Source organism: Hemitrygon akajei, chromosome 4 (genome assembly GCF_048418815.1).
Source record: "Hemitrygon akajei chromosome 4, sHemAka1.3, whole genome shotgun sequence".
Lineage (NCBI taxonomy): Eukaryota > Metazoa > Chordata > Chondrichthyes > Myliobatiformes > Dasyatidae > Hemitrygon > Hemitrygon akajei.
Window position 1 is genome coordinate 48,351,713 of NC_133127.1, and position 12,937 is coordinate 48,364,649.

General features: G+C 39.9%; 1 protein-coding gene across 3 annotated transcripts in view; it reads left to right on the forward strand.

Annotated features, from left to right (window-relative positions):
* The first annotated feature begins 311 nt into the window (after positions 1 to 311).
* Positions 312 to 12,937, forward strand: part of wrn (WRN RecQ like helicase) — a 141,496-nt gene continuing 128,870 nt past the window's right edge. For all 3 annotated transcript variants that reach the window (XM_073042519.1, XM_073042520.1, XM_073042521.1), the window contains exons 1-5: positions 312 to 431; positions 6,432 to 6,534; positions 7,339 to 7,451; positions 8,298 to 8,443; positions 10,083 to 10,231. In XM_073042519.1, the coding sequence (XP_072898620.1) occupies positions 6,469 to 6,534; positions 7,339 to 7,451; positions 8,298 to 8,443; positions 10,083 to 10,231 (474 nt within the window). In that variant the 5' untranslated portion in view covers positions 312 to 431; positions 6,432 to 6,468. The remainder of the gene's footprint in view (positions 432 to 6,431; positions 6,535 to 7,338; positions 7,452 to 8,297; positions 8,444 to 10,082; positions 10,232 to 12,937) is intronic.

Below are 12,937 nucleotides of genomic sequence, written 5' to 3' on the forward strand. Positions count from 1 at the left end.
TGACGACAAGCGGCGTCTGGCCTTCCGATCGAAACCCTGCGAAGTAGCCCACTCAATCGAGCACTCAAGAGGGCGATATGGAAATTCAAATCAATCGGTGAAATACATTACTCTGTGTATTCTAAGACACTTAAAATTAACACCGAATTTTTCCTGCTAATGTACACAGCGTAAGCCACCGAAAACGCTGCAGTTTTGTTGATAAGGCGATGTGATGCGACTTTACCAATCGAGCACAGAGAGATCGAACGTGTCCCGGATGGCACGCGTGCGTGGTTTGGTCACGTGGTTGACCACTCGGTCCGGTTGGTGGAGCGCATCCGGAAGGCGTTGGACATCAAGGACGGGTTCGTGTTTGGAGGCCCTTGCTGGCGGGAAATCGAGTAGAGCTCTCGAGCTGTGAGAGGGGAGGTGGTGCTTTCAGTTTTCTGGTAATTTGCGATGTAGTACAATTCATTTCTGTACCTAATTTAAAAAATCCATGACTTTTTTTCCTACTGCCTTTAAACCGTACAGTTAATATCTACTGACCTGTTGACCGGTCGCTTTAGACAACCGTCATTTTATTTAAGAACGTTTTAGTCGGCAGAAATAATTGCTGTGTTGGTATTGTTTTCCTTCAACAGTGGAGGTTGCAACAACTTCATCAGGATGACAGTGTGCACCAGATTTTAATCAATCAAAAGTCATATATTCTTTCGTACGTGACACTGCACCGAGGGGGGAGAAAGGTAATGCTGGAACACTGACGGAGTGAATGACCTGGGTCAGAACTGAGGCTCATCACCTCCACTCGCGTGAATAAATGGCATTCAGTACACTATTAAGGGATAAATGCCTTAAGCCTCAATTCTAATTTGGAATATACAGTGTACATATTTTTTACATTTATTTAATTGCCTTTGTTTTATGGGCAGATGTTGTTGTTGCTACCATTACCATTATTCTTAGTAATAATTTAGGCCTGGGATTCTCAAAGCCTGTGTTGTGGCTTAAAAAAAAAGAAAAAAAAATGCACTCTTGAAAGTCCAAAACCAACCATTTACCGGTAATTATGACTCTAGCTATCACAACTGTCAGCTGTCACGTTGAGAACTCATCTGGGACTGAAAATACACACACACACGCACACACACACACTGTAAACATGGTAGTCTTCACCACTTCTCTTCCTCACAAAGAGCATTTCCGCACTAACTGTTTTAGTAGTATTGCCTTTTCCACTGTTTCTGTTCTCTCATTTAATCTATTTGTTTTTTAATTAAGCTATGTAGCATTTGAAGTATGAAGTGTAGCTATAAATGAAATTACCAGTATTATTGTTGTTGTAATATTATTATACCACAATAAGATTGACAAATGGGCAAAAATAAATGGATTCATTCACCAATCAGTGAGAGAAGTGACAGTGATGGGATGAGGCAATCCTTCTGATGTCGGGCCTGTATTCTGTTGTGGCAATCCTGAGGCACTGGCCAAGATGTGCATTGGAGAGTCTGTTTCTGTCCTGGTTCTTGATAGAGTTCATTGAAGAAAACGATGACTCACATGTGTACGTGGAAGGGAACAGTGTGAGTAGAAGCATTGCAATAGCTCTTGTGTTTTTGAATTGAGCTTGGGGAACCACGTTGATTCAAAAGTTAGTCACCTCTACGGGGGCGTAGGTCAAGTGTACGGTGTAGGATGAGGTTAAAATAAATTAGAGCAGCGTGTGCTTAATTTACATGTTATGACAGGTGCGTTCACGTAAGTGCCAATGGGTCAGTGTGGTCCAGACATCTGGTTCTCGCGGTCTGGACCTGGCCCGTGGTCCATCTATTGGGATTGTCTGATCTATAGGAAGAAGTACAGTTGACATTTCGGGCTGAGACCCTTTGTCAGGACTAACTGAAGGAAGAAAAAATTAAGAGATTTGAAAGTGGGAGGGGGAAATCCGAAATGATAGGAGAAGACAGGAGGGGGAGGGATGAAGCTAAGAGCAGGAAAGGTGATTGGCAAAAGGCATACAGAGCTGGAGAAGGGAAAGGATCATGGGACGGGAGGCTTAGGGAGAAAGAAAGGGGGAGGGGAGCACCAGAGGGAGATGGAGAGCTGGCAAGGAGTGATTGTGAGAGGGACAGAAAGAGAGGGGAAAAAAGGGAAAAAATAATAAATAAATACATAAATAGATAAATAAGGGATGGGGTAAGAAGGGGAGGAGGTGCATTAATGGAAGTTAGAGAAATCAATGTTCATGTCATCAGGTTGGAAGCTACCTAGACAGAATATAAGGTGTTGTTCCTCCAACTTGAGTGTGGCTTCATCTTGACAGTAGAGGAGGCCATGGATTGACATATCAGAATGGGAATGGGACGTGGAATTAAAATGTGTGCCCACTAGGAGATCCTGCTTTCTCTGGTGGACAGAGCGTAGGTGTTCAGAGAAATGGTCTCCCAGTCTGCGTCAGGTCTCGCCAATATATAAAAGGCCACACCAGGAACACCGGACGCAGTATACCACACCAGCCGACTCACAGGTGAAGTGTCGCCTCACCTGGAAGGACTATCTGGGGCCCTGAATGGTGGTGAGGGAGGAAGTGTAAGGGCAGGTGTAGCACTTGTTCCGTTTACAAGGATAAGTAGTGCCGAGAGGGAGATCGGTGGGAAGGGATGGGGGAGACGAATGGACAAGGGAGTTGCATAGGGAGTGATCCCTGCGAAAAGCAGAAAGGGCAGGGAGGGAAAGATGTGCTTGGTGGTGGGATCCCGTTAGAGGTGGCGGAAGTTACGGAGAATTATATGTTGAAATAACCACTTTTTCATGTGTACATAAAAGTATTGGAGAAAGTGTTTCCAGTGTCCACCTATTATGAGACATAGTTTGAAACTATTTTCCAAAACTGCCTGTTTTATTAAGAGTTTTTGAGCATTTAATCTTTGTACTGTTACGTACCCCGTAACTGGGTGTCTGACCAGCAGAGAAAGAAGAATCCGTTGGAGTCTGGTGGTACCAAACTAAAGGTGTTTATTAGTAAACTACACAATACAATATCAAAAATGCAAATATACATATAAAACAAGTTAGCAGTAATAAACCTAAAAGTGTAGGAATAATAATAATCAATAATGAACAAGCTCTATCAATGTCTAGGGGTAAATGAATTGTCATAGGAAAGTATAGAGTTCAGTTCATAAATGCTGAAACAGTTATGGTTGTATTGAAATTGTTGGAGAGAGAGAGAGCGAGCGAGATGTAACAGCAACAGTTGCGACAGGCAAACCTTTTTGTGGCTTTCTTAATCCGTCGTATCATTGTGGTCATTCAGTTATGACCCCTCTGGTCTTCAGCTAGACCGTTCTTCTGTGGTGGACTCGTCACTCTGGCATGAGTGGACACACACACAAGTCCCCACCTGCTCTGCTGTAACACTGTGAGCTTTACCGACCGACCCACCTTTCTGTGGGTTCCCAACACTCAGTCAGTGTCCACTGGTGTGTCTGAAGGGTGTCTCTCCAGACCTGTCTTTTTATCCCCACTCACGGGGTCTCAGCTATCCATCAACTCTGAATGACCGTGTCCATCAAAATCAGGCCACTCCTGCTATCTCCTGAGGAATGTTAACGAGCAAAGTAAAGTCCTTGTAGTAGAAGGTAAATAATCCAGGAAGAGTCATAATACAGTAAATCAACAGTCTCTCTCCCCCTCTTATCTGTAGCAAATGTTCTTGCCTGGGCTTTATCTCTCTCATGAGCAGCATAGCAACAGCAATAGTTCGTAGTTCTCGGGGGGGGGGGGGAATGGTTAACTCTGCACCCCATTGTCCATCAGGTCTGTTCATCACTCATAACAGCACACACAGGAGTCTATTGTGGATTTTTTCATCTGTGAAGACAGAAGAGGAGAAGAGGTTAATAAATATCTGGTAGGCAAGATCTTTCCATTAGTTTACTTGACTGGGTGATTATGAATTAAGAGTGGGTTTGAGTTTTTGGCACATGGGCCTTCATAAATTAGGGTATTGGGCAAAGGATTGGAATGTTACGTTGAAGTTGCACAAACATCTGGTGAGGCTAACTTTAGAGTATTGTTGTACCGTTCTTGTCATCTACCTATAGGAAAGGTATAAGTAGGCTTTAAAGAATGCAGAAAAATGTTATAGGGATAGGTTGAATATGCTAGGACTTTATTCCCTGGAATAAAACCAAGTCCAGCTCCTGGCTTTTATTTGTGTCTGATGAGGCAAATGGGGCTTTTCAGCTGTGGATGGCAGCTCATCGAAGAGGAGGGAGCTCTGATCTGAAATTGCTGCCTTGCAGCTATATCCACTCACGAGGAAGGCTTTGGGAGTAAACCCTGAGGAAAAATCCAGAGCTGACGTCCATAAGGTAATCCTATGTTGAGTTCAGTGTTGACAGCAACTCCTTCCCCACCACTGGTGCCAAGCTGTATTGGTCTCTGCTGTTCCTTTGGATTCATCAGCTGCATGGAGAGGTGGAGCCAGCTGCATGTGCAACAGCTTACTTACCATATTATTACTGCCCAGGCTTGCGTAGACGGCTAGGACGCAATATCCCTGGACAGCCCTGATCAATGGAGAGCCTACATATTCTCTGGAGCACAGGAGAATGAGGAGAAATCTTATTGAGGTATACAAAATGATGAGAGCTATTGATAGCATGAATGCAGGCAGACATTTTCCCCTCGGGTTGGATGGGACTAGAACTAGTGTGATGTTAATAGAATTCAGATCATCTGGAGTTGGGAGTTCAATTCCAGCAGCATCTGAAAGAAGTTCTTATGTTTTTCCAGTGTGACTTCATAGATTTCCTCCCATAATCCAAAGACGTACTGGTTAGTAAGTTAATTGATCGTTGTAAACTGTCCTGTGATTGGGCTTGTGTTAATTTGGTGGGTTATTGGGCAGAGTTGGCTCATCGGGCCGGAAGGGCCTGTTCTGCACTGTCTCTCTAAATTAAAAATAAGAAAAAAATCGATGACAGGTTTAAAGTGAAAGGTTTAAGAGCAAACCTTGTCACTCAGGGTGGTGCAAGTGTGGATTAAGGTGCCGGTAGGAGTGGTAGACAAGGGTTCAATTGTAATAATTAGGCGAAGTTTGAATGATAATGGGAGCATTTTGAAGGAAGATGGCCTGGGTATAGGTAGATGGAACAGAACAGGAGATTAGGTTGGCATGGACTCGATGAGGCGAGGGGCCTGTTTCTGTGCTGTAGTACTCTATGGCTACATAGATTTGGGGTTGATGTGCCTGTTCCGTTTTATTCACTTTTTTTATGTGGGAGGAGGGAATTGGAGGTCAATGTGTCTGTTCTATTTCTCATTTTTTCGTGTGGGGAGGGGTGAATTTTTGGTGGTTTGATGATTGTGCTGCTTTTCTTTTCTTTCTTGGTTTCATGGCTACCTGGAGAATAAGAATTTCAAGTTGTATACTTTGATAATAAATAAATCTTTGAACCTTTTTGATTATTTGCATTATCTGCTGTATTTTCAGATTTTCAGCATCTGTAATTCTTAGATTTCCAGCATCTGTAATTCTTAGATTTCCATACAGTCGGCCTTCCTTATCCACGAATTCCGCATGTGCGAATTCAACCAACTGCAAATCGCGAAAACCCGGAAGTGCTCTTCCAGCACTTGTTGTTTGAGCATGTATAGACTTTTTTTCTTGTCATTATTCCCTAAACAATGCAGTGTAACAACTATTTTACACAGCATTTACATTGTATTAGGTGTAAGTAATCTAGAGGTGATTTAAAGTATACAGGAGGATGTGCGTGGGTTATTGTGGGTCAGGATCGAAAAAATCGGAAGTTCTCTTACTAAGTAAGTTGGAACAGGTACATCCGGTATTATTTAGCATCAGTTAGTCAAATGTTTGCATTCGTATATAGGATATATTTTACCTTTCTATGCATATAAATCACAAGAACGTATGTTTCAGCGCCGGGCTCGGGAATAGAAGTTCCCGAGTTTGATCCAGTGACAGATTGTTCCCGATCGTGCTCCCCACTGTGCCGGGTCGATGTGGAGGATCAAAAACCCAAAACCCAATAATTAAACCACTGCGTTGCTTAGTAATAATTGTAGCTTTCATCGGGCATTTCTCACTTTATCCTTTAAAATTGTTCCAATAGTTGACCAACGTAGTCTAATGCTTTTCCAATGACCGATGGTGTTTCACCTCTTTCCGATCGCTTTATTATTTCCACTTAATTTTCAATTGTTATTGTGATTCATTTTCGTGAACAGAAACACTGCGGATTCAGATCTCTGCTGCTGGGTCCTAATGTCCACCGCACTGAGACAGGTTAAATAAGGGACTTGAGCATCCGCGAATTTTGGTATCCACGAGGGGTCCCGGAACCAATCTCTCGCGGATAAAGGCTGACTGTATTTTATTTTAGAAAACTTACTGTTTTTATATTTATTCTTAGGAGAAGTTCTTGAAAAAATGCACAAGATTGTGAAAGGATGACTGATCAGGAGCGTTTGTTACCTGAATGGATGGCATCAGAAGAAACTTGTAAGCAACTAAAGGTACACAGGAATTACTGACGATTTATTTCCTTGTTTTTGGTTATGACATGTTTTTTGGAAAGATCTTATCAATTATTTGCTTTTGTGAACACAATCATCAATATGCAATATTTTTCATGAAAATGTACTCCTATTGAAACAAAACTCCTGACCATAACAGACAGAAGTGGATTTTGAAGTAATATTATGTTTATCTGTGGAGAACATGTAGTGATACAGTTAATAAGATCTGAATTCTGCTGCTGGTAATAGTTTTGTTCATCCCTGTGTTAATTTCATTGGAATAACATATCAAAAGAGTTCTGCTGCAACACACATGTAACCTAAACAAAAGAATTAAGCGTTCACTTGCAAGATGCTAATAGTTTCTAAAATTGTTCATGTCCAAAAGCTCCCTTCTCAAGCATTTACCCAAAACTAATTATTCCAATGAATTTATTAAAAACTAATTCTTACGTTTTGTATTGTTTGATGGGATCATTGGAAACTGTACAATATTATAAATGTAGCTTAATTAAAGTTGAGAAATATATCCAATGAATGGAAGAACCATACGTCCTTTTCTCTGATGCATGCTATTGCACCTGCTGGTCATGTGAAAAAGAAAACTTTGCACTCTAAATTAATTTGCTCTCTCTTTTGGCAATTTACTTACTCAGAAGCTTGAAATAGAACATAGTTTAGAGGATCACACTAGGGAGGCTTCCCATAAGGATAATGGATTGAAACATTGTTTCTTTGGAGGATGTGGCAGGCAAGTTTTGATCAGTAGCAATTTGAAACACATGTTTTGCTATTTTATAGGCTCCTTGTATCAAAAATGTTTTGGAGGACAAACTTCCCTTCTTGAAATTTCCTGGGTCTATTATTTACAGTTATGAAGGAAGTGATTGTTCATTTCTATCAGAAGATTTAAGGTAAGTTTTCTAATTATGAGTTGAAATACAAATCAAATTGAACGTTGTGTTAATTGGATATACTGTTCAATAAAACACGTTGATGCCTCGATTGTGTCTTTGTTGATTCTTCGGCAGGGTTGACCAAGAATTGTTCACTGGCCTGAGCTATGTATCTTTCACTGGTCAAGCAAAATAGTGACATTTTTACAGATTCCTGTCTCCATGTCAGGAGGCAAATTATTCATAGACATTTACTATAACTCTATTGACTCTCACAATTACCTCAACTACAGCATTTCTCAGTATGTTTGTCGCAAATTTCTCCATCTTCACTATGTCTTCTTTCAAGATGAGTTTCTATTCCAGTACATTGAATGTGTCCTCCTTTATCAAGTGAAATAGCTTTCCTCCTGTGATTTTTGGAGCCCTCCCTTACAGTGCCTTTACTTCTCAGACTTCTGTCAATTCAGCTCTCATCATACAAAATAGAGAAAGTTCTAGTTCTCACTTTTCATTCTACCAGCCTTCACATCCAACACATTATTCTTCGTCCTTTCCACAAGATGCACCGTGATCTCACTATCAGTATCTTCTTCCATTTGTTTCTGATCAGATTCCCACACTGATTTGTACATCTCAATCCAGTTCATTTTTCTGCCCTCTCACCCCTCTCCCATTTCTCTAAATAGCAATTAAATATAGAGGAGCACAGATCAATATTTATCATGCTTAGTAATTTTTTTTATTTTAAAAAGGTTGTAGGGTAATATTCTTTCCGGTTGTACGAACTCTCAGGTTTTACTTTGTATTGATAGTAAGTGGTAACCAATCTTTTTGAATGATGTGTTGTTATTTTTGATTCAGGTATTCTGTTCAAAGTGAATCAGCCATTGGGTTTGACATAGAGTGGCCTCCAACTTACGTGAAGGGGAAGGTGAGAAAAGTGGCACTTGTTCAACTGTGTGCCTCTGAAAACAAATGCTACCTGTTCCACATATCTTCCATGTCAGGTAAGAACTTGATGACTTTAGTTTTTCCTTCTAAAGACACAAAAGACTGCAGCTGCTGTGATCTGGAGCAACAAAATGCTGGAGGAACTCAATATGTTAGGCAACACCTAAGTGCAGATGAAAGGTCACAATTCTCCATTTCCCTCCATGGATATTGCTTGACCTACTGAGTTCCTCTAGCTTTTTGCGTATTGAATAGTTGACAGGCAGAGAACTTAAACTATCACCTTCTTTCCTTCATGGAACTACTGTGTACTAGAATTTGTAAGTGCATGGATGCCTGGTGAAGATAAGTTCTCTGCCTGTTGATCAAGTCACTGATATTAATTTATACTGATACATCTTAGCAGTCTTACTCTCTTTTCTTTCATTCTTCAATTTCTTTAACCATCAATATATACAAATAACACACACAAAATGCTGGTGGAACACAGCAGGCCAGGCAGCATCTATAAGGAGAAGCACTGTCGACGTTTTGGGCCGAGACCCTTTGTCCTGACGAAGGGTAGTACATCTTGTGTAGTAGGCAATGAAAGTCCATGATATTAATCATTAATTTGTACTTTTAATGTCAAAGAGGACTAAGTGGACAAGTTCTAGTCTGGAACACTTTTTAAACTTAAAATTTCTTGGTAAGAATTTTATACTATTAACTTAAAACTTTTTCAATATTGAAGGCACATGTTTTTTTTCCAATGCTGAATTTGTTGTGTTGATTGTGGTATTAATTTTTTGGTGAGTTTACTCTAAACAACTTACTTGTACATGTGAAGCCAAATGCAACATTATAAAAGGTTTGCAGCAATCTAATTTTCATTTATTTTTGAGAATTTGAATGTTGCTAGTAAAGCCAGCATTTTTTTTAACTAATTTGTAATTGTCCATGAGAAGGAGATTTTGAGTCTCCTTATTGACTCAGTGCTATTCATAAGGAGTTCTAGGATTTATAACTAGTGACAAGTTATGAAGTGTGAAGTATTTCTGAGTCAGGCTGGCCTGAACTGAGGAGTGAACCTGCAGGCAATGGTGATCCCTTACACCCAGAGTTCTTGTCCTTGAGTGGTAGGTTTTGGAACTGCAGTCAGAGTAGCCGGGGTGAATAACTATAATTCATTTTTTAGATGGTGCACACTTGAGCCATTGTGGGAATGAATGTTTAGTTTTTTGGATGGTCTACCAGTTGAATAAGCTGGTTTGTCCTGAGTGGCATCAAGCTGCTTAAGAGTTGTTAGAACTGCAGACATCCAGCCAAATGGAGAGCATGCATCACTTATCTGAATTGATTTGTAGAAAATGGAAAGGATTTGGGATATCAGAAGATGAGTCACTCTCCACAGGATATCTGACCACTGACCTGTTCTTGCAGCCAGAGTATTTATAAGGCTGGTCCAATTGAGATTTTGGTCAGTGATGATCTACTGAATGTTAAGGATGGGGATTCAATGATGGTAATGCTATTGCACATCAACAGTAGGTAGATACATATAGGTTTAAGGAATTTGGAAGGATTTTTAAATGTGCATCTTTGAAGCTAAGTGTCAGAATGGATAATGACAAGTGAAAAGTGAAACATTTCCTCGGTTAAAAATGGACAATGCCAAAAAGAATTAATTTTCTAGTAAAGTGAATTGTATTTTAGGATTTCCAAGTGGACTCAAAAGATTACTGGAAGATGAAGCAATTAAAAAAGTGGGTGTTGGAGTTCATGGAGATTATTGGAAACTAATGAAAGACTATGACATTACAATGAAAGGCCTTGTGGAATTGTCGGAGATAGCTAACAAAAGGGTAAAACCACATCTTTATTTTGCATTTCCATTCATAAATTGTTTTGAGTGTGAGAGAGATATTGAGCTGAAGCATTTTCAGAATACACAGTGGATTCCAGATAATTGGGACACATCAGGACCAGTACATCTTGGCTCAATTAAGTGGCTGTCCCAATTATCCGAAGATTCATGGAAATAGTTAAAAAGATATTAAAAAAGGACAAACTACCATTTAACTGAGCAACAAATTGTGTTTAAATGGAATGCAGAACAAATTAGAACTACTGGTGGTAGTCTGTTGTATCCGATGATGACAAGAAACCTGTGCAGAAAGTTTTTAAAGTGGAAAAGCCATTGCACTGGGGCTGTTCCACTCTCTCAACATCAGAAGTCTGAATCCAGCCATGACTTCTACTGCACTTCGTCCTGCCCTTTGCTTTCCACATAGTGGTGTAGAATCGCCTTTCAGGCTGTTGGATCTCACTCCTAGCTCTCCCCTGCCCAGTCTGCTGGAGCTGTCTTGGAAAACTAGGACAGAAGTTTCCCTGTCTCACCAGGGTATGAGACTATGAGACTAGCTGGCTACCCTTACCTGGTTTAGCCTGTCTGTAGAAGCAGTGTACCGGGCGGGATGTGTCCGCAGTTGTATACAAACAGCTACTTGGAACCACAGATGAGAGCTGAGTGTCCGGGACCAAAGGTAACATTCAAGATGATTGTCGATACCTTCAAATTTTTCTAGTTTCTAATTTGTTGAAGTAATGAAATGGTTTCATTTTCACTCTCATCCATTTCTGGCATTTCCAAGTCTGAATGCTTAAAACCGCAGTGAGCAAAACATTTCTGAATTATCTTACTGCTTATTTCTTGCCAACTATCAGTGACAAAAATCACATCTTTTTGAACACAAGCACATGCAACTGACACCATTTTAAAAACTCTTCGCTGTAAGCATGGTGTAATGTCTAATGGCCACACTGGTGTCAGAAAATGTTTGGCAACAGTCTCTTGCCCCAATTAAGTGGCATATTGTCCCAAATAGACAAAGGAAATCCCAGCTATTTTCTTGATTTGTTTTTGTTCTTTAAGAGTCATCCCAAAGAGCAGCTTCCTCAATTAACCAGAATCAACTGTGTAATCACGTGAACAGCATCCTGTTGCATTGGTGAACTAAAATGACAAGAAGCATAATATTTCAAATATGATAATATTTGTTTTCCTATCTACCCAAAGAAAGGAAATGTTTAATTTTCTGATTGAAAGGAATTGCTGTTCTAGCAACTTATAACAAAACCTGGATTTGGGGAAACCTTCAAAATTGTTAACAGTCTTCTATTATGATTAAGTTTTGTAAGTTCCAAAGTGTTCACAAAACACAAGTGTGCTAATTTAATTAATGAACAGTATAGGACAATATTAAATCAATGGATCTTCATCTGTCTTATTTTCCTCTGATAGTTGCTTATAATTTGTGTTAAAACATTGTTTTTATGATTGGCACAATTAGGATTAGGTATAGTCTTACTTCAACTTTCACCGGCCTAAACCTGAAACAAACATTGCAAAGCTCAGGTCAGAGGTCATAGAGCTTACATTTGGTGTCCTCATTATTAGAGGAGACTACAGCTTGGACACTGAAGGTGGTATACTGGAAGTAGTGCTGGTAAGTTTGCTTTTTACTGGGAAGGATTGTTTGGGTTTCTGGATGATGGAGAGGATTTAGATAGCCAGGTGGTGCACCTCTGAGGTTGCAGTGGAAGACTGATGGAGATTAAAAGGTCAGTGGATAAAATCTAAAACAACATCGCAGGGGATATTGTTTGGAATGCTGAAGGGTGAGAGGAGTGATGTGTCTAGTGGTAGCATTATATTTGAGGTATTGTAAATAACGTATGATAATCTTTTGAATGTGGAGACTGATGAGTGGAAGGCAAGTACGTAGAGGCAGAAAACACTGGGGCTGTTTGTAGGTCTTTGGTAGTAATAAGGTAAGACCTGGTATAAATGAGGAAATTACAGTGATATTCCGAAGTGAAGAAACATCTGTACGATAAATTCACATGATGGTTGGATGCAGTCATCAATACGGTAGATTTCAATTAATGGGACCATTTGTCAATTGGGGCAGCTGCTTCTTTGGGGTGAGTCTTAAAGAGCAAAAACTAATCAAGAAAATAGGAGGGATTCCCTTTGTTTATTTGACACACAATGCCACTTATTTGGGGTTGCAAAACAGTTTCTAACGTCTGATGTGTGCACTTGCATGGCTGTTAGGCGCTGCACCGTGCATACAGCAAACAGTTTTTATATAGCATCAGTTATTTGTACTTGTGTTCAAAAGCAATAATTTTTGTTACTGATAGTTGGTGAGAAATATGCAGTAAGACGCTGCTTAATTCAGTAACAACTGTTTAATTCACTGGTTTCAAGCATTCAGGTTTGGAGATGCTGGAAGTGAAAAGAAAACATTACTTCAACAAATTAGGAACTATGAAGAATTTGAAGGTATTAGCAGTCACCTTAATGTTACAATGAAAGTGAAGATTTGTATGATGCAATCACTGATAGCATTGCATGAAGACAGTCCATTATCTACACTAGGTGTCTGGACTTACTTTGTTCATTTACAGAAATCAAAAGAACAGGCACACTAGATGAATTCTTCTGTCATTAACTACAGAAAACTAATATATAGCTTTATAGTACTGTAGTAGTATTGAATGTG